This window comes from Entelurus aequoreus, linkage group LG24 (genome assembly GCF_033978785.1).
Source record: "Entelurus aequoreus isolate RoL-2023_Sb linkage group LG24, RoL_Eaeq_v1.1, whole genome shotgun sequence".
Lineage (NCBI taxonomy): Eukaryota > Metazoa > Chordata > Actinopteri > Syngnathiformes > Syngnathidae > Entelurus > Entelurus aequoreus.
In genome coordinates, this window is record NC_084754.1 from 34293530 (window position 1) to 34319234 (window position 25705).

The 25705-nt window shown below is 40.0% G+C and overlaps 2 protein-coding genes across 3 annotated transcripts in view; one reads left to right on the forward strand and one right to left on the reverse strand.

The window, feature by feature from the left end:
• The first annotated feature begins 56 nt into the window (after positions 1–56).
• sigirr (single immunoglobulin and toll-interleukin 1 receptor (TIR) domain) lies at positions 57–21352 on the forward strand. Of its 2 annotated transcripts, XM_062035965.1 has the most exons (10): positions 58–325; positions 1803–2084; positions 2259–2466; positions 2526–2653; positions 5128–5268; positions 5348–5491; positions 9633–9735; positions 9798–9951; positions 15897–16074; positions 20102–21351. In XM_062035965.1, the coding sequence occupies exons 1-10, from the start codon at positions 256–258 to the stop codon at positions 20272–20274; spliced, it is 1581 nt and encodes a 526-aa protein (XP_061891949.1). In that variant the 5' UTR covers positions 58–255; the 3' UTR covers positions 20275–21351. The 2 variants fall into 2 exon arrangements, with proteins under 2 accessions (XP_061891950.1, XP_061891949.1); XM_062035966.1 differs by lacking the exon at positions 1803–2084 and having other exon boundaries at positions 57–325; positions 20102–21352.
• pkp3a (plakophilin 3a) overlaps positions 21154–25705 on the reverse strand; it is a 45311-nt gene continuing 40759 nt past the window's right edge. The window contains exons 11-13 of the mRNA XM_062035964.1: positions 22284–22479; positions 22102–22189; positions 21154–21668 (exon numbers count right to left, since the gene is read on the reverse strand). Coding sequence (XP_061891948.1) covers positions 21627–21668; positions 22102–22189; positions 22284–22479 — 326 coding nt within the window. The 3' untranslated portion in view covers positions 21154–21626. The remainder of the gene's footprint in view (positions 21669–22101; positions 22190–22283; positions 22480–25705) is intronic.

A 25705-nucleotide genomic window follows, 5' to 3' on the forward strand; every position in this document is an offset into this window, starting at 1 on the left:
CTCCATCCCAGCCCAGGTGTCAGTGTACAGTATTGGAAACCAGGTAAAACCTGTGGTTTGGATCACGTGACACCACACAGCCAATAGGAAAGAGTACCTTCGGTCCTTCCAGGTGCACGTGGCCGACGGCTGCGCAGTTGTGCTCCTTACTCAGTCGATACTCTTCATAATAACCCCAAAGAAGGTTCACTTACATTTATAGGTTGGAATGTAGGTTTTGTATCTCACCTGAATAGGAATTGTGTTGTCGACGACATGGCGGCCGTCGTTGTCGCCTTTATCTTGCTGAGCTCGTCTTTCTGGAGCAACTCCGTTCACGCTGATGGTAAGGATGCAGAAAATCACATTTTGTTTACTTACGTTTACTTCCACATAAGTGTGGAGTAAATGTTAAAGCTACGATGTATTATTTATGTCCCTAGTAGTCTTTTAAAAGTCGAATACTTTAAGCGTGAAAAGGTGAACCGGTCAGTGTGCGCGAGGTCAAACTAGTCTCGTGCTGTTGCCTGGCAACAGTTGGACTAGAACAGCACTTTGGACCCACATAAAAGGCATTTATTGTGAGAAATGTCCTCAAAGAAACAACAAAAGTTGGTGAAAAAGGAAGAAATATCTGAGAAGAAACCGAGAGGGCCAGTTATGCAGGTTGTTTGTGGGCTTTGGGCCACATGACCATACGCGCATGCGCAACATAGCCTGTCAAACAGGTCCAAAATCAGTGACACATTAGGCTCCTGTTTGTTTACATGTACTGTTTATGTGACACTTTGATCCAAATAAGGAAATATGTATGTTGCTTATTTGTGTGTTTGGACAAGATGAAAGCAATGTTTCAAAGGTGGAACACAATCCTTCTTGGTTCCTAAGAGAAATCATCATTAAACCTTTATTAACTGGACTGGCAGTTAATGTTTTAAGTCGTACCAACATATCAAAACAGTATACCAAAAATTGTGTTGCGCTGTATTTTTTAGCATTGATTGTCAAACAAGTGTAAAAAAAAAAAATCCAGATCCTCATCCTATCCTCATCTGGGTCACGGGGGAGCTGGAGCCTATCCCAGCTGACTTTGGGCAAGAAGTGCTGGGTTTTTTTCTGGTGTGCTGTGAAGAGCATATGATTGATCGATCAATTGATTGACTGAATACTGTGGAATTGCTGTTAACGTAATGTCCCACTCAATGTCTGTTTGACCTGCAAATTTTTGTCCGAACTTGAGTGATGAAGATAATGCTTCCAAAATAGTTTTGGTTGATGAAATAATTACCGGGCAGCACGGTGACACAGGGGTTGTGCATGTGCCTCACAATACAAAGGTCCTGAGTTCAATCCCGGGCTCAGGGTATTTCTGTGTGGAGTTTGCATGTTCTCCCCGTGACTGCGTGGGTTCTACTCCGGCTTCCTCCCACCTCCAAAGACATGCACCTGGGGATAGGCCCCTCCCACCTCCAAAGACATGCACCTGGGGATAGGCCCCTCCCACCTCCAAAGACATGCACCTGGGGATAGGTTGATTGGCAATACAAAATGGTCCCTAGTGTGTGAATGTGAGTGTGAATGTTGTCTGTCTATCTGTGTTGGCCCTGCGATGAGGTGGCGACTTGTCCAGGGTGTACCCCGCCTTCCACCCGAGTGCAGCTGAGATAGGCTCTAGCACCCCCCGTGACCCCGAAAGGGACAAGCGGTAGAAAAATGGATGGATGGATGGAATTAATTAACATTGAGGGCATTTTAAGGTATTACTGTTTTTGGAACAATATTTTTGTCTGATATCTAATGTATATAATGATGTACATTTGAAGCTCAAGCATGTGTTGACGAGGGCCGCTTTGTGGAGCATGTGGTCTACGACGGGCAGCAGGATCTTCCATACCGACTGAACTGCTCTTTGCAGTTGGATCAACATGACCAGGATGACACCCAGCCCCAACTGGCTTGGCTTAAGGACTGTCAGCAGCTGGACACCCAGCAGGGAACTTCCTACCTGCAGTTTGCAAGCATCACTTTGGGAGATGCAGGAAATTACACATGTATGCAACCGGGCAACAGCTCGGCCTCGTTCACTGTGCACCTCGTAGTTAAGGGTAAGGACCAAAATCAGTGTGTCTCAAACTAGAATGGCGCCATTGTTGTAAATGTCTAATGTTTAGGGCTCCCACTACAGGCAGGAATGAAGTATTAGTGCCCTTCAGGGTTGAGAGCTGAAGGGCGACATTGTGCTGAGTGAACACTAATAGCAGCTCTGTGTCTTTCCACAGCCTCCGTCTGCTCCCAAGCTCCAGAATTCAAATCCAATGAAATTCAGAATGAACTCTCTGTAATGATTGGGTCCACTGAGACTCTGAATTGCACTGCCTTGCTTTCTTGGGACCTAACGGACAAGAGATGTGACGCCAAGGTGCAATGGACAAAGGATGGCCAACCTCTCAACAACAACTCCCTGCTTTTACAAAACACTTCGTCATGGTAATTTGAAATAATTTTGCTATTCAACGTCCTGAAATTCAACAGTGTGTTCATGTTAGGTTTCTTGCTGGGGGTCAGCTGATGGTGAGCAGTGTGCTGGTGGTCAGTCTTCAGGAGTCCGAAGACTTTGGGCTGTTCAGCTGCACATTGAGGAACTCTTCCTCTGACTTCAACCTGCAGAATTCAAGTAAAACACCTTTGTATTTCAAAACTGAGTTTGTATTCCCACAACATATTACTACTCAAAACAAACCTGTGCACCACATATTACCTGTATTTGAATTGCATATTTTGAAGGTGCCAGCTGCTTTTCACTAGGATCCGTCAATTTAGGAGTCCGTTTTTGTTACAACTAGGTTTGTCAAAATTAATGCGTGAATGCGGATTGATCCATCATCATTTTTAATCTGATTAAATTAACTTTGTAGAATGACTCAAAATCCACAAAACATCTCTAGCAACGGTTTTTGGGCAGTGTGTCAAAGTGGTGTTACTGTCCCACATGTACAAAAGTGCAGTTGATCCGGTAGTGACAGGCTGCAGAATATAAAACTCAATATGGAAGATGCTAATGGCCCTCCTGATGGAATATTTGAGTACAAAAAAAATCATGACAGAACAGTATTAGGTTCACTTTGCAGGAAGATGTTTTCTTTTCACCGAAGCACCTCCATCTTTAAAAAGCAAAAAAACAAAAGGGAGTTACAGGTCCACATTAACGTGAATATATGTTTGTTTATAAAAACAGACATATTTTTTGTTAACATGAGCATTATGTTAAAGGTGTTTAATAAGCACGTTAAAGGGGAACTGCACTTTTTTTTTAAGGGAAGAGGAACATTCACAGTCATTATGAAAGACAAGAAGACAGCATTCGCTGAGGAAATTAGTTCAGCAATGCTTAAAATGACCAAAATACGGTAAATATTGTACATGTTACTTATTGTTATTAACGTATCTATTACTGCATTACATATATATTCTTGCAGTGTGCATATAAAACGTTGATGGAGGGTTTTAAAGTTGTTTTAGAGGGCTTTGAAGGTTACAACGGTGACTCCCATTAGCCGCATTTTCCAAGCGTTTTTTATCATCTTAAAACATTTTTTTTTTTAAAAAGACATGTGTTCTTGTCTCTCATACTGATTGTGAACAATAGGCAAAAAGTGCACTGCCCCTTAAGTACATATTGTCATTATTGACTCTCTTTGCTCATGCAAAATAAAACATCATTAAAATGAATGATATTCAATCGTGATTAATCGAAATTAATCCAGAGTTGCCTTCTGGTTGATCAGATTAAAAAGTGTATTAGTTTGACAGTATCTATTACAATATTAAAATGTATGTGATGCATACAAACGTGCACAATATGTTGGCATCCAATAAAATAACTGTTTCTTCCTTTCCTCTTTGATAAAGTTTATGACACTGCCATACAGGTGTTAACGTAACAATGTGTTTATTAATGTCGATGCAGTTTGAAGTGGTGTAGAACTCCACTACGTTATTGTGAAATGTGTCTTTAATATATGGATTCATCAGCTGAAAAAGGGGCGACATATTTGAAACCCAACTGGAAACTACAACCTCACCCATAAACATTTTGTTAAATAGATACCTCTCTGACTGGGGCCAGCCAAGATAATGTCAATAATAACTTCATACAGTAACTGTGGGCAGCACCAAGATCTGGGCCACCATACACTACTAAAGGGCACCCCACCCAACCCTTAATCCAACGTCGCTGCCCCATATACACACACACACACGCTTAGTATGTTTGCATGCACCAAAAACTAATTCTTGCATGGGTGTGGTTGAAACCGGCTTTTTAAAATATTTGGTTTTGTTTTGAACAAAGGCTTGCATTTTCTAAAGAGCCAGCATATAAAGTGTCCAGAATATGAATAAAAATAATCATATATGCTGTCAATATTCACTTAAATATAATCATAAATCTGTCTAGTGTTCCTTTACTACTGAGTGTAAAGTAGATATTAGCTGATGTGTGTAGTATTATCATCAGTAGATCATATGAATATTAATAATACATCATTGGTATTATGATTGTATTATTAGTGTATCTTCTGGGGGTTAGGTCTCCCCCTGTCTTTAAAACTTAGTTACGCCTCTGTAACTTAAATCAAGAGTCTTTGAACGCACCTCAGTTATGGGCAATGAGATGCAAAAGTGAAACTTGTACAATGATTTTCTCCTATGCTGCTACAAATAAATGTACTATATTTGACCTTTTTTCTATCAATTACTCCATCCATGTTCCAAAATGCTTGTGCTGTGTGTGAATGCTAATAGCTGAGTTTTGATGACGTTATGACATCTTTGAGTAAAGTGTTCAAAGTTAAGTTCGCCATTTCGTATTGTTGATAGGGGGTGTAGGTGGATATTCTTAATTTGATTCAAGCAACCTTATTTTTACATTAAATGTATATTTTTTTTAAATAAAAATTACTTATTTAAAGGTAGACAAAAATATTAAAAATGTACAAAAGCCAAGGAGCCACTGTGCTTGGGGCCCCAGTAAAGCGTACCAACTTTGACGCCGCTGACAATAATGTGATGTTACAAACTTTTTTATATAATATTGTATTTTAAATTTCTGTATAGTTTTGTGTTTTAAATTCTGTGGTTGTTTGTCAGGCAGCCCCAATCACACTGCTGCGGTCACCGCAGCCTTCATTCTCCTCATTCTGCTGGCTGTGGCTGTTGTCATGTACGTCAAGTGTCACCTGAACATCAAACTGTGGTACCATAACGTCTACGGAGAGTACGAGATGAACGGTGAGAGTTCTCGTGACGGAATGAAAAGATTGAGGTGGGGATTTATGCAGTAACCTTCTGTGTTATGTGTTTCTGCTAGATGGGAAGTTGTACGATGCTTACATCTCCTATGTTAACAATAACTACGACAAGAAGTTCATCAACTTCATTCTCAAACCTCATCTGGAGAATAAGCATGCACACAAGCTGCACCTCAATGATAACGACATCCTGCCTGCTTCAGGTAAGATAATGTCTTCATCATGTCGTCAAAAATAATGACACTCTCCCATCTTCTCACTTAATGTTTAATGATTTGTTTTTCAATTCTTTATTTCAAATAGGGACAGCACATCTCCCTGAGCATATATGCAATATGTAAATATGTCAGCTTTTAGCCAAAGGCTAATTTCCGCCTGTAGTCCCCAGACTACAATAACAATCACACAAAACAGAAAAAAGTCAGGATCACCACAACAGACTTAGTAATATTCAGGTAATTTAAAGGAGAGAGTTACAAAAACAGGTACCGTAATTACTTCAAAAATAAAACAATTCAAATAAAATAAAAAGAAAGAATGTATATGTATTGCATTGCACATACAGTAGCATTGCACATAGCCCAAATAAAGTGCCATATTGTATTGCACACAGCCCAAATCAATAATCAGATGTATGGATAGATACACTCATCTCCTAATTATTCCAAAAGTCAGGATACATCTTTCCACCATTATGGCCCCCGTCTTTGGAACAGCTTGCCGGAGGACCTCAGGGCTGCGGAGAACGTTCATGTTTTTAGGAGCAGGCTTAAGACCCACCTTTTTGATTTGGCTTTTACCTAATATTAATTAATTTGACTGAACTCATTCGTATTTTACTTTTTATCTTATTAGTTATGCAAGATTGTATTTAGTTCTATTTATTTATTATATATTTACTGTATATTCATTTTAGTTTTTTCTTTTTTCTTTATTATTTTTTTTATCTTCATATGTCTTACTTGTATTTTATCCTTTATCTCTACTATTTTACCGTTTTTATTAATTTTACTTTCCAGCATTCCTCAGAGGGAGCCATCTGCTTCAGGGGTTATCAGCCGTATTATGGGGGCGCTTTGTGTCAGCGTACTGGGGGCCATAGTCTGGTGACCTCCTGGTGCGGATGGCTCCTGTGATAGTGTTTACTCACATGTCTCCTCTGTATTCAGACATGCAATCATTTCTTTATATGTGTTCGTGTGTTTGGTATTTGTGTCCGTGTGTGCGTGCGTATGTAATAAGGGGGGATCTAGGTCATCTGGGTATTGTTTTTAAGTTTGTAAAGCACTTTGCGTTGCATTTCTTTTATGTATGAAAAGCGCTTTATAAATAGTTTGATTGATTGATTGATAAGATCAATCAACCATCATTAGATCTGTCAGACTTTGGCTTTCAATGTGTTCCTTGTATGGAAAATCTGGATCAGAGCTGATTTGATATTACAGCTTCTAACCTTGTATAAATGTAATAATTGGATACCGTTTACCAGTAGATTTGTACCTATGACAGGATATTTAGCTTTTTTTTTTAAATAACATTGTGTGGATTTTCACCTAAATTTAAATGCAATAACTTTGCATTAATGCAGGGGTGTCGAAGCTTTTTACATCGAGCGCTAGATAGAAGAAAAGTCGAGGGATGCGGGGGACGATTTGATACATTTAGATTGAAATACATCACGATTCGATTCAATTGCGAACTTTGGGATGAAGATTCGATTAAAAATGTATTCTCAATTCAACACGATTCTGGTAATACTGTATATTATTTGGTATGTCAATTATGATAAAACAGGTTACAGGTTACAAAAGCTACTCTTGGATACTGATGTACAACTTATATGGTGGCCTAAAAAATGCTTTTTTTAGAAATGTATTTTTAAAATTGTATTTACAAAAATCAGAAGCAACTCCAAACTAATCCCAGCTTTACAAAACGTTGGACAGAAATGACAAAACAATTGAGAAGACAAGCGGTAACTCGATGGTAGATCCAAAAAACACATACATACACGAGCTGCTGTTAGCCACACTCTCCCACTCCCCAGCCAACTCTTACGCACGTGCGCTCACAATCCCATAAAGGCACAGTACACATATATCACGGATATTACAGTATCAATAGAAATAATAATAGATGTTAAATGTGTTTTATAGGTTGATTGGCAACACTAAATTGGCCCTAGTGTGTGAATGTTGTCTGGCCCTGCGATGAGATGGCGACTTATCCAGGGTGTACTCCGCCTATTGCCCGAATGCAGCTGAGTTAGGCTCCAGCAGCCCCCGTGACTCCAAAAGGGACAAACGGTAGAAAATGGATGGATGGATGTTTTTAATCCAAAAATTGATTCTTAAATAAAACTTTTTTTTTTATCTCATCTCGAAAGTTATGAATGGATTTAGAATCGGATTGAATAAAAATCTTGATAGATTTTTGAGCACCACTACATTTTGTACATTAAGAAAAAACAAAAAACATTACAATGTAGGTCACTCAATATATGCTAGACTATCTGAACAACACATCCACATCAATCAATCAATCAATTACAATGTATTAATACAGCACCTAACAAGTGTTTCAAAGGGCTTTACATACTCACAACATCCTCCCTTGATCATTCTGAACCCATATCGGCAAGGAAAAACTCAAAAGACCCCAGTTGTGAAAAAAGACAAAACCTTTAGGATGGACCGCAGATTCAGGGACCCACCCGGCTGCAATGGATGTTAAATGGGTATAATTATTGAATTAATAGATAATGTGGGCGTCCAGTCCATCGGGAAGCCAACAGATAGTCATAGAGCTTTGTGTTATAGGTAACAGAGCAGATCAGTGTAATATCTTATCCAACCCCCTTGAGATATTTAATCTCTTCATATTATAACTCATAATATCATTTTGCCAACTAAAACCTTTTAAGGGCTTCAGTGTACCAATATACTTAGCATATCATGCAAATAATGTGTGCACGTTTATCATGACAGAATGCACGGAAATCGTCAAAGACCATATACCAGTGGTTCTTAACCTGGGTTCGATCCAACCCTAGGGGTTCGGTGAGTCGGCCTCAGGGGTTCGGCGGAGGTCAAAACACACCCGACTCATCGTGTAAATAAAAACTTCTCCCTATCGGCGTATTACGGATACGGCAACAGCAGAAGTCAGACCGATTTGCAGGTGTGTAATTTGTTGTGAGTTTATGCACTGTGTTGGTTTTGTTCTTTGAACAAGGTGATGTTCATGCACGCTTTATTTTGTGCACCAGTAAAAAAACATGGTAACACTTTAGTATGGGGAACATATTCACCATTAATTAGTTGCTTATTAACATGCAAATTAGTAACATATTGGCTCTTAACTAATCATTATTAAGTACTTATTAATGCCTTATTCGGCATGGTCTTATTATAACCAGGGCCCTAACCCTCTAACCCTAACCAAATAAATCTAAATGAAGTCTTTGTTACTTAGAATATGTTCCCCATACTAAAGTGTTACCAAAAACATATAACTTTGTCTTGAATTTGAAAAAAACAAAAACATTTTATTTTTCACTAAAGAAGGGTTGGGTGAATGCGCATATGAAACTAGTGGGGTTCGGTACCTCCAACAAGGTTAAGAACCACTGCCATATACAGTAAGACACAGATCTTCGGCCATTTTGGTTTTTAGGTCTAATTTTTTAGGGGTATTTGGGCCAGTATCATTTTTGTTGTTTTTTTTGTTGTTGTTTTGTAATATTCTAAACCGGGAGCAGCACTGTGGAACAGGGGTTAGTGCATGTGCCTCACAATATGAAGGTCCTGGCTTTTATCCCCGGGCTCGGGGCCTTTCTGTGTGGAGTTTGCATGTTCTCCCCATGACTGCGTGGGTAGTCCGGCTTCCTCCCACCTCCAAAAGAATGCTCCTGGGGATAGGTTGATTGGCAACACTAAATTGACCCGAGTGTGTGAATGTCTTGTCTATCTGTGTTGGCCCTGTGATGAGGTGGCGACTGCCTTCCGCCTAAATGCAGCTGACATAGGCTCCAGCACCCCCTGTGACCCCGAAAGGGTCAAGCGGTAGAAAATGGATGGATGGATTCTAAACCGGGATGTGAACTTTATTTTGTCTTTAAATTTGTGAATGTGCCACAAGCCAATAAAAAACAAGCAGTGGGCAGCAAGTGGTGCCCGGGCAGCATTTTGCATGACTTCATAACCGTGAATAGAATTATTTAGCAGGGTTTTTTAACACAATGTAGCAAAGCCATGCGTATTAAGACACTGGTAAAGACAGTACAGTAGCAAACGTTGTACTGCTTTAATGATTGTTTGATCATATTCAATAACATCCTTCCAGAACCCTCTGCTGAACTGTTAATGAACATAAGTCGCTCCCGCCGTCTCATCGTGTTGCTGTCTCACGCGTACCTGGAGCAGGAATGGTGTGCCACCAACTTCAGGTCAGACTTGCAGCAGGCTACAGTGATAATGTCCCACTGATTGTGTGTGTGTGTGTTCTCAGACAGGGCCTCCTACACCTCTTGGAGCTGTGTAAGCAGCCCATCATCATCCTGATGCTGGAGGGTCAGCTGAAGCACATGAGGCCTCAGATCAAGCAGCTGCTCAGTGAGCACCAACACCGTGTCAGCATCCTCACATGGAGGCACAACTCTGTGGTAAGACTCTCACAACGAGAAGAGCATCACATGTCATGTGTTTGTTTCTCCTGTTTGATCCCACAGTCCAAAACCACTCAGGTTAGGTTAATTACATACATGTAAATTGTCCATAGTGGGAATGACTCTTTTGTAAATACAGTGAGTCCATCCCTCACATGTCAGTAGTGCTGTAAATGTAGTTAAGGGTGTAGTCAGTGCACAGCTTGTAAAGCAGTATGGATTTACTATCAACTAAAAATGACTTGACACATTCTAATCAACATCCATTATTGTCTAAATAACTGGAAACACAAGTGAGTAGCAAGAATATTGGTCACATGAAACAAGAGCCATCCATCCATTTTCTTCAGCTTATCCGATGTCGGGTTGTGGGGGCAGCAGCCTAAGCAGAGAAGCCCAAGCTTCCCTCTCCCCAGCCACTTCGTCCAGCTCCTCCCGGGGGATTGCAAAGAGTTTCCAGGCCAGCCCGGAGACAAACTTCCCCCAACTTGTCCTGGGTCTCCCCCTTGACCTCCTACCAGTCCAATGTGCCCCAGACCCCTCCACAGGGAGGCGTTCAGGGGGCATCCTGACCAGATGCCCCAACCACCTCATCTGGCTCCTCTCAATGTAAAGGAGCGGCGGCTTTACTCTGAGCTCTTCCTGAATGACAGAGCTTCTCACGCTACCTTTAAGGAAGAGCCCCGCCACCCGACGGAGTAAACTCATTTTGGCCGCGCCATGCAGCCAAAAATGACAAACGGCGGACATATTGAGAAGCTGCAGATGGTGTGTTTGACGTGTTTCAGTTCATTCTGTCTCGTCCTGACTACAAACTATTCGATTGAGCACTACCTCTGGTAGACGGATGTACCTATCACTTGTTGTCAATTGAGATCCCCAGTCCGTCACTTAAAGACGTCCGTGCGCAACATAAATACCAATAACAGTTCCTATTGTCACATGACAGAGAAGCAGTTGAAAGGAGGCCCCAGCATAAACAATGTTATTACAAACCCCGTTTCCATATGAGTTGGGAAATTGTGTTAGATGTAAATATAAACGGAATACAATTATTTGCAAATCCCTTTCAAGCCATATTCAATTGAATGCACTACAAAGACAAGATATTTGATGTTCAAACTCATAAACTTTATTTTTTTTTTTGTAAATAATAATTAACTTAGAATTTCATGGCTGCAACTCGTGCCAAAGTAGTTGGGAAAGGGCATGTTCACCACTGTGTTACATGGCCTTTCCTTTTAACAACACTCAGTAAACATTTGGAAACTGAGGAGACACATTTTTGAAGCTTCTCAGGTGGAATTCTTTCCCATTCTTGCTTGATGTACAGCTTAAGTTGTTCAACAGTCCGGGGGTCTCCCTTCTGCTATTTTAGGCTTCATAATGCGCCACACATTTTCAATGGGAGACAGGTCTGGACTACAGGCAGGCCAGTCTAGTACCCACACTCTTTTACTATGAAGCCATGTTGATGTAGCACTTGGCTTGGCATTGTCTTGCTAAAATAAGCAGGGGCGTCCATGGTAACGTTGCTTGGATGGCAACATATGTTGATCCAAAACCTGTATGTATCTTTCAGCATTGATGGTGCCTTCACAGATGTGTAAGTTACCCATGTCTTGGGCACTAATTGATTGATTGATTGATTGAGACTTTTATTAGTAGGTTGCACAGTGAAGTACATATTCCGTACAATTGACCACTAAATGGTAACACCCGAATAAGTTTTTCAACTTGTTTAAGTCGGGGTCCACTTAAATTGATTCATGATACAGATATATACTATCATCATAATACAGTCATCACACAAGATAATCACATTGAATTATTTACATTATTTACAATCAGGGGTGTGGAGGGGGGGGGGGGGCAGGATATGGACATCAAGTAGTGGACATAGAGAGAGAGAGAGAGAGAGAGAGAGAGAGAGAGAGAGAGAGATCAGAAGGCATAAGAAAAAGTATCTGCATTTGATTGTTTACATTTGATTATTAGCATTTGATTATTAGCAATCCGGGGAGGGTGTTAGTTAAGGGTTGTAGCTGCCTGGAGGTTAACTTTTATTGCGGTTTTGAAGGAGGATAGAGATGCCCTTTCTTTTATACCTGTTGGGAGCGCATTCCACATTGATGTGGCATAGAAAGAGAATGAGTTAAGACCTTTGTTAGTTCGGAATCTGGGTTTAACGTGATTAGTGGAGCTAATACACCCCCATACCATCACAGATGCTGGCTTTTCAAATTTGCGCCTATAACAATCCGGATGGTTCTTTTCCTCTTTGTTCCGGAGGACACGACGTCCACAGTTTCCAAAAATAATTTGAAATGTGCACTCGTCAGACCACAGAACACTTTTCCACTTTGTATCAGTCCATCTTAGATGAGCTCAGGCCCAGCAAAGCCGACAGCGTTTTTGGGTGTTGTTGATAAACGGTTTTTGCCTTGTATAGGAGAGTTTTAACTTGCACTTACAGATGTAGCGACCAACTGTAGTTACTGACAGTGGGTTTCTGAAGTGTTCCTGAGCCCATGTGGTGATATCCTTTACACACTGATGTCCCTTGTTGATGCAGTACAGCCTGAGGGATGGAAGGTCACGGGCTTAGCTGCTTACGTGCAGTGATTTCTCCAGATTCTCTGAACCCTTTGATGATATTACGGACCGTAGATGGTGAAATCCCTAAATTCCTTGCAATAGCTGGTTGAGAAAGGTTTTTCTTAAACTGTTCAACAATTTGCTCACACATTTGTTGACTAAGTGGTGACACTCGCCCCATCCTTGTTTGTGAATGACTGAGCATTTCATGGAATCTACTTTTATACCCAATCATGGCACCCACCTGTTCCCAATTAGCCTGCACACCTGTGGGATGTTCCAAATAAGTGTTTGATGGGCATTCCTCAACTTTATCAGTATTTATTGCCACCTTTCCCAACTTCTTTGTCACGTGTTGCTGCCATCAAATTCTAAAGTTAATGATTATTTGCAACAAAAAAAAAGTTTATCAGTTTGAACATGAAATATGTTGTCTTTGTAGCATATTCAACTGAATATGGCTTGAAAATGATCTGCAAATCATTGTATTCCGTTTATATTTACATCTAACACCATTTCCCAACTCCTATGGAAACGGGGTTTGTACATTATTTCATAAAACAACTGTAGTTGTTTGTAGTACATTTTATTTGATTGTTTTATTTAAAAGTTACATGTTTTTAAAAAGGCATGTTACATGTTTAAATTGTGCTATTTTGGGGGGAACCAAGCACCAATTCACTTGATTCCAATTTGTATCAATGGGAGACATTTATCTGAAATAGGAGTTATGAACTTGGTCGTAGAACCAATTGAGCTGGTTAGATGAGGTACTACTGCACTGTACTAGAAATGAGCCGGCCAATCACAGCTCCACGTTGTCATTGACGCGATGTTCAGTTTTTTTCTGAGGTGCATGTCACACTGCAAAAACTGAAATCTAAGTAAGATTAAATATCTCAAAAAAGGGTGATATTTGCTTATATTCTGTCTGATAAGATCATTCTTCTCACTAAGCAGATTTTATGTTAGAGTGTTTTACTTGTTTTAAGGGTTTAGGTCCTAAATGATGTCAGTAAGATATTACAGCTTGTTGCTGACATTTGATGAGCTATATTGAGTAAAACATGCTTGAAACTAGAATATCAAGTGTTGCAAAGCTGTGTCATCAACACTCACAAGTAGAAAACTACTTTTTTAAAGTAATCATTTCTTATTTCAAGCATAAAAAAAAAAATCATGACTTTGACACAATTGTGCCTCATATTAAAACAGATGACAGCCAAATGGACTTTGCTGTTTTATTTTCAACGAAACAATAGAAAATACGTACTCATATATATAGAGCAGTTGTTATTGGTGAGAATATACTTATTTGAAGGTATTTTTGGCTTCATTGAGGTTAGCTAATTAGGGTCCGCACAGGACCTTTTCAAAAGGAATCCCAAAGGGAGTCCCAAAGGGAGTCCTTTTGCAATGGGATGAAAGGACCCTATTGAAATTGTAAGGTTTTATTATTATTCTTTCTTTATTATTCCGCAGCTTTGCGCACTACTTTGCCCCCCTTAACATGCTTCAAAACTCACCAAATTTGACACACACATTCAAACTCGGGAACACTACACTTTAGTAAAAAAACCTAACCCCAAAAATCACAATTGCTCTCTAGCGCCCCCTAGGAAGTAAATTGCCTCTAACTCCCACTAGGAAGGTCGTAGAGACATGAAACAAAAACCTGTATGTAGGTCTCACTTAGACCTACAATTCATAATTTCACTTCTTCGGCCGAAAACCAACAGGAAGTTGGCAATTTCCCCTTCAAGACAAAAAATGACTAAAAACACTCTTTTTTGATTTTTGAGCTGTAATTTGACCCCCTTAAAATACTTCAAAACTCACCAAACTTCTCACACACATCGGGACTGGTGGAAACTGCGATCTAAAAAAAAAACCGAATCCCAAAACTCAAAATTGTGCTCTACATCATTTTTGCAAAAATCAGAGAAAAAACTGCTCCTCAGAGGAAAACTCAATTATTCTTTCTTTATTATTCCGCAGCTTTGCGCACTACTTTGCCCCCCTTAACATGCTTCAAAGCTCACCAAATTTTTTGCACACATTCGAAAAGAAGTCCAGACCACATAATCAAAAAACCTAACCCAAAAAATCACAATTGCGCTCTAGCGCCCCCTAGGAAGAGAACCTACGCTAACTCCCACTAGGAAGGTCGTAGAGACATGAAACAGTATGTAGGTCTCCTTTAGACCTACAATTCATAATTTCACATCTTCGGGCAAAAACCAACAGGAAGTTGGCAATTTCCCATTTTAGACAAAAATTTACTAAAAACACTCCTTTTTACGTCCTTGACCTCTAATTTGACCCCCTTAAAATACTTCAAAACTCACCAAACTTCTCACACACATTGGGACAGTTGGAATTTAAGATCTAAAAAAAAACCGAACCCCAAAACTCAAAATTGTGCTCTACATAATTTTTGGAAAAAACAGAGAAAAAACTGCTCCTCAGAGGAAAACTCTGACAAAACTGCTTGTAACTTCCGGTAGGAACGTCTTAGAGACATGAAACAAATACCTCTATGTAGGTCTTGCCTAGACCTACATTTCATAGATTGACATCCTTCAGCAAAAATCAACAGGAAGTTTGCTATTCCTCCTTCAATACAACATTTTTGTTACAACCGGTCACCAAACATCAAACGTTATCTCCTCTGAGCGCGTTTGTCATTTCGGCTTCAAACTGCTACAGAAGAGAGATTGAACCCTTCTGATTAAAAGTTGATGAAAGAGTTGTGATTAGTGCTACCGTTTTGATTTTACGCGCCTTCAAAGCCCAGCAGCACTGATGCTGCTCCGGTGCCAAAAATGACAACGAAAATGCAATTACACCTTCTTTGTACTCAAAATTCTACACAAATACCCTATAATGACAATGTGAACTCAGACACAACTTCCTCTAACTCCCAGTACGAATATCGTAGAGACACGAAACAAAAACCTCTATGTAGGTCTCACTCAGGACTACCACTGGACAAAAGTATTGGACACCTAGGACTAGTTTTACTTGTTTTGGAAAGTCTTGACAAGCCAAATTTTCTTGTTCTATTTGCAGATAATTTTGCTTAGTTCAAATAAAATACCACTAATGTTTGTATTTTTTTTTCTTGTTTTTGAACACTGACTTTTTGCAGTGCAACGTCTAGCAGAGGGTTTGGAGGGGGAGCAACATAAGCAACGGAGGTTGCTGATGCTGTAGCATAATAAAGCCTCGGGTTATTAGCAAGGTTCACGTCTGTGCTTTTGAGAAGATAAAATCAGATGTTTTTTTAAAAGGTGAGGGATCTGCTAATAAAAATGAATCATTGTTGTTTTGGCTGTCAACAGACTCCCTCCTCCGTCTTCTGGAAGGAGCTGGCCTTAGCGATGCCTCGGAGGGGGATTTTTCATAGTGAGTCTGCAGGAGACCCCCAGACGGTCCTTCAGGATGACAAAGACCCAATGCTGACCCTTGACCCCGACTACCTGGACTGCCGCTCTGACACAGACCCCGCTGGAGACCTGGGTAAGTAGAAGCCTCAAGAAGTCGTCAATCATATGGAAATACATTTCCAAATGCTGTTTGCATGTAGAAGTGAACACACGTTGAATACTTGTGAGAAACATGTTGAAGATTCAAGATTGTTTATTGTCATTAAACAGACAGTTTGCCGTACAATGAAAATCTTACTTTGCTAGTCCACCCTTCAACAAGTCACACGGTACTTAGCTAAAAGAAAAAGAAAAATGTATATACAAGCACAGTAAGTTACATAACATTATTGCACATTCTGATTGACAGTCAACAGTATAAATATGGAGGTGACATTTGGTCCCAGCAGCAGTTCAAGTGTCTTTAGTGATCAAAGGTGAGAAGTGTCTAGAACAGGGGTGTCAAACTCAAATACAGAGTGAGCCAAAATGTAAAACTGAACAAAGCCGCGGGCCAAGGTTGAACTAATTAACCTTTTAATAGGGACCCAAACAAGGTTTGCATTGAATATTGAACAAGCAAGGCTTATAGAACTTTATAGTGACATGCAAAATCCAGTTTCAAATAATAATTAAAAAATATCAATGGCATATCAAATACAATTTAAATAAGAATGTAATGCCTCTTGTCTATTTGCAGCCTTCTGAGGTAAATATCAACATTAACTTTTTCCACAGGCTAATAAATTAGAAAATAAAATAACAATGAATAAAGCAACCATTCAGGACTTGAAACTGCTCAGTTTGCAACACACTGATCTAATCTGATGTGCCCAAGCCAGATACCTGCCATCTTTTCTTGGATGCTAGTTCATTCATGTCGGGGCTCAGGCTTTGAGCTGAGGCAACCTTCATTATCCAATGAAGTTGTTCATCAGTCATTATACCTTGTAGTCCAGTCTTGGGGGTGTGCTTTAAAGGCACTGCGTTTATCGTCCTCCACCAGCTGTCGTCACGTCTGCTTTTCATCCATTCCAACAACGTGCCGGCCCATCACAAGATATGTGCGACTTCAGCACGCACACCCACGTAAATGCAATGCATACTTGGCCAACAGCGATACAGGTTACACTGACGGTGCGCGTATAAATAACTTTAACACTGTTAGAAATATGCGCCACACTGTGAATCCACACCAAACAAGAATGACAAACACATTTCGGGAGCACATCCGCACCGTAACACAACATAAACACAACAACTACAATATACACCCCCGCTACCACCAAATCCCCCCCTCCGTGCGTCGGTTGAGTTGGGAAATTACACAGCGGGCCAGAGTTTGACAGCCATGGTCTACAGTGATGGTTCACAGTTCGGGGGTGGTCTTGGTAGCTGTCTTTTGTTCAAAAAGATAAAAGTAATACGGGGGGGGAGGTAGCTAGCATTCACAAGTTAGCATTCAAGTTAGCCTGATGGCCTGTGGGTAGAAAGTGTTTGTCAGTCTCGTAGTCCTGGATTTCAGGATCCTGGATGGTCTGCCTGATGGTAGGAGGCTGAAGAGACTGTGTACTGTCCTTTATGATGTTGTAAAGTACTGTCCTGTAGTGAAGGGAAGACATCTTGTCCTCCTTTCAAGGATGTTTCTTTACATCATCTACTTTTTAATTAGCAAAATATTCCATTTTTAACTTAGATCAAATGCTCCCGATTCAAAAATGGCCATCATTACTAAAAAACTAGGGAGATCAAAGTGCTGTTGTATTGCGCTAATAATAAAATCAAATACAGGTGAACCTGGATTTCCGAATATCTCTTTTTGTGAACTTTTTGATTTCCAAACTATTAGAAGGAGCCAAATATGTCTCTGTGTACGAAGCCATCATTCCTTTTTTTGTGTTCCACTGGCAGCCATTTTGGGCTTGCTCGTATTGAAGAGATAGACGAAACGGGCTTTGTATCACAGTCAAATTTGAGTTGCTTTAAGACCGGACTTTACTGGGAAAAAGATGCCAAAGCAGACTTATATCTCAGCGGAGGAGAAAACACGACCTTTCGTTCAGCGGCGTCTCTTCCAAGAGTACACACAAGGCCCCTCCACTCCCTTCTCCTCCTATATCTGCTCATTTTCCACATTCACTTTTTGAAATGTTTTTTTTATTGTAGCAATAAGATTATTAAAGTTAAGGATTTGAGGGTTTTCTGATCAGTGGTTAGGGCACCAATGGGACTTTTGGGTGTGTGCGTGTTGGCAGAGCAGCGCAAACAGGACACTTCACCTTGTTGTTGTTTTGCTTTGCTAATAAAGAGATAGTGGATCCATCCCCCTTGTTATGTTTGCTAAACAGTACGCTGTAGCACTTTATATTGTGTTCACAGTGTACAGCACTCAAATATGGACTTTTGTCAGCACTGGAACTCATTATTCATGTTTACTTGGTTTCTAATGGAGAAATTAGGTTACTTTGTTTGTAATGGAGACATTTGTTTACTTTGTTTGTAATGGAGAAATGTGTTTACTTTGCTTCTAATGGAGAAATTAGGTTACTTTGTTTGTAATGGAGACATTTATTTACTTTGTTTCTAATGGAGAAATGTATTACTTTGTTTCAAATGGATACGTTTGTTTACTTTGTTTCCAATGGAGAAATGTTTTTATTTTGTTTCTAATGGCGAAATTTGTTTACTTTGTTTGTAATGGAGAAATGTATTTATTTTGTTTTTTAATGGAGAAATTTAGTTTACTTTGTTTCTAATGGAGAAATGTATTTACTTTAGAAATGTGCTTCACTATACAAACTGTACTGTTTACAAACCTTGTTCAAGAACCAATTAAGTTCATAAATTGAAGTACCACTGATTGTACTAATCAATAATAATGACTAAATACAGTACCACACCAAATTCATCCTCAATATTAGACACATCTGCACATTCTAATGAGATCCAGTGCAAGGACTGTATCCAAAACTCTGCCTTTACGAAGATAATAGTATCGGAATTGTGTTTGATTTGAGCGTTTCCATTGTTAATGGAATTGAATCTTATTAGATTATATCAAGGTCAATGTTTATTTATGAAGCACTTTTAAACAACAGTTCAAGCTGCAGTACAAATGACAAAGATCGAACAAAAAATGTTTTCATAAAATGAAGAAAAACATCTTATAGGTTTAAAAAATATTTTTAAAAAAAAACCCCTAATTAAAGCAACTAAAAAACTCAATAAAATATTTAAGACATGACTAAAAAAAAAGAGAAAAAAGTCCAGCTCAGCTTGTTTTTGAAAGCCAGTGCATAAAAATGTGTTTTCATGGCTGATTGAAAAGACTCCATGAGTAGTTTTCACTTGCAGGGGGAGAGTGGCACAGTTTAGGGCCTACAACTGCTACTTCTTTCTCATCATGGGGCAATGCAGAAGAAGAGTGAAATGGTTATTATGTGGAAAGGGTTAGGTCCTGTGAATGTAATTCTACCCAATAGCATTACTTGAAAGTAGCATTGAATTAGTATTCCAATCTTCATTCAAATGAGTTTACACCACAGGTTTAACTCAAGGCCCGGGGGTCACTTCTGGCCCGCGAATGGCTGAAAAGCTTTTTATTCTTTTTTACTAAATGCATTCGTTCTTTCAATTTTGACAGAAAAATAATGCATATTTTAAACTTTAATATTGTCTGATCATGCCAATGATATTATTATATACTGTATTGCAAAAGTATTTTTGTGAGATAAAAACAAATAGTTAAATATCTGTTTGTCAGCTTTATTTGTGATTTTAAAGCAAGTTATATGTAAACAAAAATCTAATCAAATGCATGCATATATCATGATTAAACACAGGTTATTACCCGCGTGCATAATGCAAATTCATTTTAAAAACGCGGCCCTCTGAAAGCAATTTAAGTGGACCCCGACTTAAACAAGTTGAAAAACTTATTGGGGTGTTACCATTTAGTGGTCAATTGTACGGAATGTGTACTTCACTGTGCAACCTACTAATAAAAGCTTCAATCAATCAATCAATCAAAGCAGCCATAACTGCGATGTGGCCCTCAATGAAAACCAGTTTGACCCCCAGGTCTACACTGTAATTCTTTGTTTTGTGTTTTGGGCCTTTAGGTATACGTCTCCCTGTGTACAAAGCAATGACCTCAAAGGCTCCCATTCTGCCAGTCGTTCCTTTCCGAGCACGGGAACCGAAACCCTCTGATATTGACGTGTCCGACCTGGGGTCACGCAACTATGGAGCTCGCTCAGACTTCTACTGCCTGGTCACTAAGGAGGACATCTGACCTCTGCTTATGAAGAACACTATGGATTTTGGTTGTATGTATGTTGATTGAATCAAAATGTCCCTCCTTTTCTTCCCAAATGATTTATTTTACATTTCAAAGGTAATATATTGGTGTACTTTTTTGTCAATTTGATGGAGAATGTAACATTTTAGATGTTGTCGATCATTTAGTGTTATGCAGGATGTTGCATAATGGCCAGCAGAGGGCAGACTATTGATGTAAATATTGACAGCTGTTTAAAAAGTCAAATTAAGAGGGTGTAACATGGCTGCAGGCTCCAAGCTCACGGTTGCTTTCTTTTTGACATATACGCCATATTTGACCAGCAGGGGTGCTCACAGGTGAAGCAGTAGGGTGAAATGATCTGGGCCCTTGTGGAGTCATTTAGAGCTGCAGTTAAGTGGGAGGCTACATTTGGGTGCAGCAAGGGAAGGGCTGGAAATGTTCCTGTCTGAGCAGGAGAAAGTATGTCAACAGGGAGTGGTCGACTTTTTACCACTTTAGTGTCAGCTTGTTACAGCGAATTCATTCACCTCACACGCCAGATCAGTCTGTTTATTAGATGAGAGGATACAGCAGCGTGTATGTGACACACGCTAAGCAAGGTTTTCTACAAAGATGTCAGATCATTCATGACATTGCAGCAAATGTATCAAAGTGGGAAATGAAATTGTGACGTCTTGGATTATTGACACAAATAAAAACCTTTGTGACTAAACAAACATGAAAACTAGTTAGGACTGCATTCTTTCACAACTGCTTTTCACATTTCTCTCTCTCATACACACAAACACACACTCTTGACTAGATACAACTTTTTTCAAAATTGCCGGCATCATATTGAAAATAACAGTTCACACAGGACTTAAAAAAAGAAAGAAATAATTGCTTTGAAGGCACACCGATATCCCAACTGTACTGAAATACAGCAACATACAAGCAAATCTCAGTGATATATCTTTGGATTACATTCTCTTTTATGCATTGCTAAACAGTGTTATTGTTGCTATAAGATACAGTGTATAAAACATTGTTTTTAAAAGGTAGAAGAAAAAGCAATATATACAAAGATGCTGTGTAAGTACCATCATAATGTTCATTCACACAGCAGCAACACTGTAATTGCACAAACATTTCCCTGATGACACTCAAACACAGCACACACACACATGTGAGTCTGACATGCTCAAGTCCTTTTTTTACTCTCTCGTTTGTTCAGCGTTATCATCACAACCTTTGTGGCAGATATAAAAAAAAAAACAGAGCCCGGGTTATCTCGGAATGGCTTAAAAGGGTTTATGAAGACTTCTTCCGTCGGTTGCTGGCGGAGTGCAGGACTACTTCGGATTTTAGATGGTCATGTCTGCAAAGTCTGGTCTCGTAAACCCTTTCTGTAATAGGGACATCATAAAACATCAAAATATGACAACAATCAATGTTTGCATACAGTATTTTCAACAACAACGCAGCACAGATGAAGTGTGACTTGGTATGAAGGCATTTAGCGCCTGTCTGGACTTGCGAGGAAGGACCTGAGCTGAAAGCCGCACCCTTGGGTGGGTCAAGTTGTGAGCTGCACAATACAGCAAACACGTGTGCATACAGTGAGTGTTGATGTATGGTTTTGTGCTAGAAGGAACATACTTTTGCCCTCCTAAGGATCACATGTGATATACTTGTCACTCATACTCAAGCATGTATCCACATGTTGTACAGCCACCAATAAAGGCGGGGCTCCACAAAGACAAATTCCAAGTGTTAATTGACAAAATGGGGCTTTCTGAAGTCCTTACTGTCAATACAGTAACATGTCTGTTTCCGTACCTGCTTGTAATCTTTGTGCAGTTTCTTGTACTGGAACATGTTGCTGAGCACGGTGGCGGCTGCTTTGGCAGCTTTTATCTTCCCAGCACTGAACAAGGGGAAACAAAAGGAAACCCAATCATACACTGTTACTTGTCCATCACGCCGTACGTGGAAAGTGCAGACTGCACGCCTCGCCTCACCTGCAGTCGTGAGAGGTCTTAATGCCGCGCAGTTTGGGCAGGCCGTCGAAGAAGCACACGTCTCTTGCGGCGACAGTGCTGGATGTCACCAAGTTGTTGAGGATTCCGCAGATGTTGACCACCACGTCGCTGGATGGCTCCTTCTGGTGGCCGTCATCAGGCAGCTTGGACACCAGGTTGTTGACCACCTTTGTGGCTACACAAGAAAACAACAGGAACCTTAGCTGTGTAGGTTTTTACATACTTTTCTTCACATACCATGTATATTATATATATATATTTTTTTTATATATATATATATATATACACATATATATATATAAACACACACACATATATATATATACACAAATATATAAACACACATATATATATATATATATATACACACACACATATATACACATACATATCTATATATATATATACATATATATATGCATATATATATAGATATATATATGCATATATATATAGATATATATATGCATATGTGTATATACAAACACATATATATATGTACTGTATATATATATATATACATATAAATGTATATATATATATACACATACATACATATATATCAGTGACGTGCAGTCAGGGGAGGCAGGTGAGGCACGGCCTCACATGCCATCATGGAAAGAAAAAAAATGTAAAAAGAAAAAAAATTAATTAAATTGTTATATGTATCTAGTGATTATACTATAAAGTTATTTTCCATTTAACTTCACCAGTTTTAGATTATTTTTATTCAAAATCGCTGAATTTTCACATTTGCCGTTCAAATACTGAGAAGAGACGGTTCCAGCCAGTGGAGGCGTCACTCAGTTGTGCCTCAACATGGATTGCGGACTCGGCTAACTGCTGGTCTGCTGTGCAGTGACACTGTATTGCTATATGAATTATATTATACATTTCCATAGTTTAGTTAGCTGAGGTATATAATGTACAGTGTATTTTGTCAACAACTGTATGTGTGTAACGTATTTATTGTGCTGAGCGATCATAAAACTGCTGCGAAGACACACTGGCTGAGGCTCGCAGTAATCCCGCCTCCTGGTGGTAGAGAATGCACCCCGCCGATGAATGCACCCCCTGACAGGAGTGTTGTATCAACTAAAGCCCACACTTAAACTTTCCACGTGCAAGATTGAATCTATTTAAAAAAATTATTTAATAGGAAGCCAAAAAGTGCAAAAACAATAATGTTGGTGTTGGAGGAGTTGTGAATGACTGCTGGGCCACAACATTAGGTACACTGGTCCCCTGTGCTCGCGAGCAACCTGGTCGATGTTGCTTGGGATCGCTTCAAAACGGCGTTCCTAAAGATACTAAATGACATGGCTCCTGTGAAAACAGTCAGGATCAAAGCCCGCTCGGAACCATGGATGAATCCGGACCTATTAGCTGCCATAAAAGACAGAGACAAGAAATACTCTGAATACCAAAAATGTAAAACAGAAGTAGATAAACAACCCAATAATATCAACCTCAAATTACTCCTTTCAACTCTCAAAAAGCAATGCAATAAATTAAGAAATAAGTCAACCAACCTGACTAAATCCTTAAAAAAAAATTACATTGACGACAAAATAGAGGAAAACACAAATAAGCCACGTGAGCTCTGGAAAATTCTCAACAACCAGCTTCCTGGTTGCAGCCAGAAACTTAAAACCAGACTCACCAACATCCGCATCAAGGAGGGTGACTCCCTCATTACAGACAAAATGGAGGTAGCTAGCAGACTTAACATCTTTTTCACCAGCATAGCCGCAACTCTTGTCAACAAGCTGTCCCACCACTCTGGTCGCTTTGGTGTAGAACACATTAAAGCCTTCTACAGAAAGCTAGGAGTATCCAACAATGATTTCAAATTAGAAATGGTCACAGCTGATGAGGTGTTTAAAAAATTGAGCGCGCTCCACCCTAACAAGGCCACCGGCCTTGATAATATTCCCTCCAGATTCCTCAGGGACTCTGCCTCCATCATTGCCCCGATCATCACGCACATAATAAACCTATCAATTACACAAGGCCAAGTACCAAAAGATTTTAAGATAGCAAGAGTAACTCCCCTCTTTAAAAAAGGAAGCAAATTGGAACCTGGCAACTACCGACCTGTTTCTATTCTCAGTTCCATTTCGAAAGTAATGGAGAAAATAGTTCATGAACAGGTCGATAGTTACCTTGCCACTAATAAACTCATGTACAAATTCCAATCCGGCTTCAGAACTAACCACTCCACTGACACATGCCTTCTCTATCTGAGCGACCACATCAAACATGAGGTGGACGCGGGCAAATACTGCGGCATGGTCATGCTGGACCTTCAGAAGGCCTTTGACACCGTTAACCACGCTATACTGTTGGATAAGCTCAGAGCAATCGGATTTAACAAAACCTCATGGAGCTGGATGCAATCTTACTTGGAGGGGAGGGAGCAGGTGGTAGAGGTGAACGGCACCGTGTCCCCCCCCCCCCTCTCGGTGAGCTGTGGAGTCCCCCAAGGCAGTATATTGGGACCTTTACTGTTCCTAATATACATAAACCACATGTCATCGGCATGCGACTGTGAATTGTTCTTGTTTGCGGATGACTCGGCCCTGCTTGTATCCGATAAGGACAAGTCACAGGTGGAGAAAATCCTCAGTGCTGAGCTGTGTAGAACTTGCACCTGGCTCGCTGACAACAAGCTATCCATACACTTGGGTAAAACAGAATCCATCCTGTTTGGGTCCCACATCAACCTTAAGAAAGTCAATGACTTCACCATAAAAGTGGGTGACATTGTTATCACCAGGAAAGATGAGGTCACCTACCTAGGTTCCATTCTAGAGGCTAACCTTTCCTGTGATAAAATGGCAACCAAGGTAATCAAAAAGGTTAACCAACGAACGAGATTTCTCTACAGAATCTCCTCTCTGGTCAACAAAAGCACCTTGAGGATTCTGGCGGGAACTCTCGTTCAACCCTTTTTCCATTACGCATGCACCTCCTGGTACCCTAGCACCTCCAAAACCCTCAAATCTAAACTCCAAACATCTCAGAACAAGCTAGTCAGGTTACTGCTAGACCTCCACCCCAGATCCCACCTCACTCCTACCCACTTCTCTAAAGTGGGCTGGCTCAAGGTGGAGGACAGAGTTAAACAACTTGCACTGAGCCTAGTCTATAAAATCCGCTACACCTCCCTGATACCGAAGTACATGTCAAACTACTTCCTTAACGTAAATGACCGCCATAACCACAACACCAGGGGGTGCTCCACTAACCACGTTAAACCCAGATTCCGAACTAACAAAGGTCTTAACTCATTCTCTTTCTATGCCACATCAATGTGGAATGCGCTCCCAACAGGTATAAAAGAAAGGGCATCTCTATCCTCCTTCAAAACCGCAATAAAAGTTCACCTCCAGGCAGCT

Bases quoted from the DNA above. Each gene is read 5' to 3' on its own strand.
- sigirr (XM_062035965.1), top strand. From the start codon at position 256: ATGGCGGCCGTCGTTGTCGCCTTTATCTTGCTGAGCTCGTCTTTCTGG. The intron at 326-1,802 runs GTAAGGATGCAG...GTACATTTGAAG, and splicing joins CAACTCCGTTCACGCTGATG to CTCAAGCATGTGTTGACGAG. The intron at 2,654-5,127 runs GTAAAACACCTT...GTTGTTTGTCAG, and splicing joins CTTCAACCTGCAGAATTCAA to GCAGCCCCAATCACACTGCT.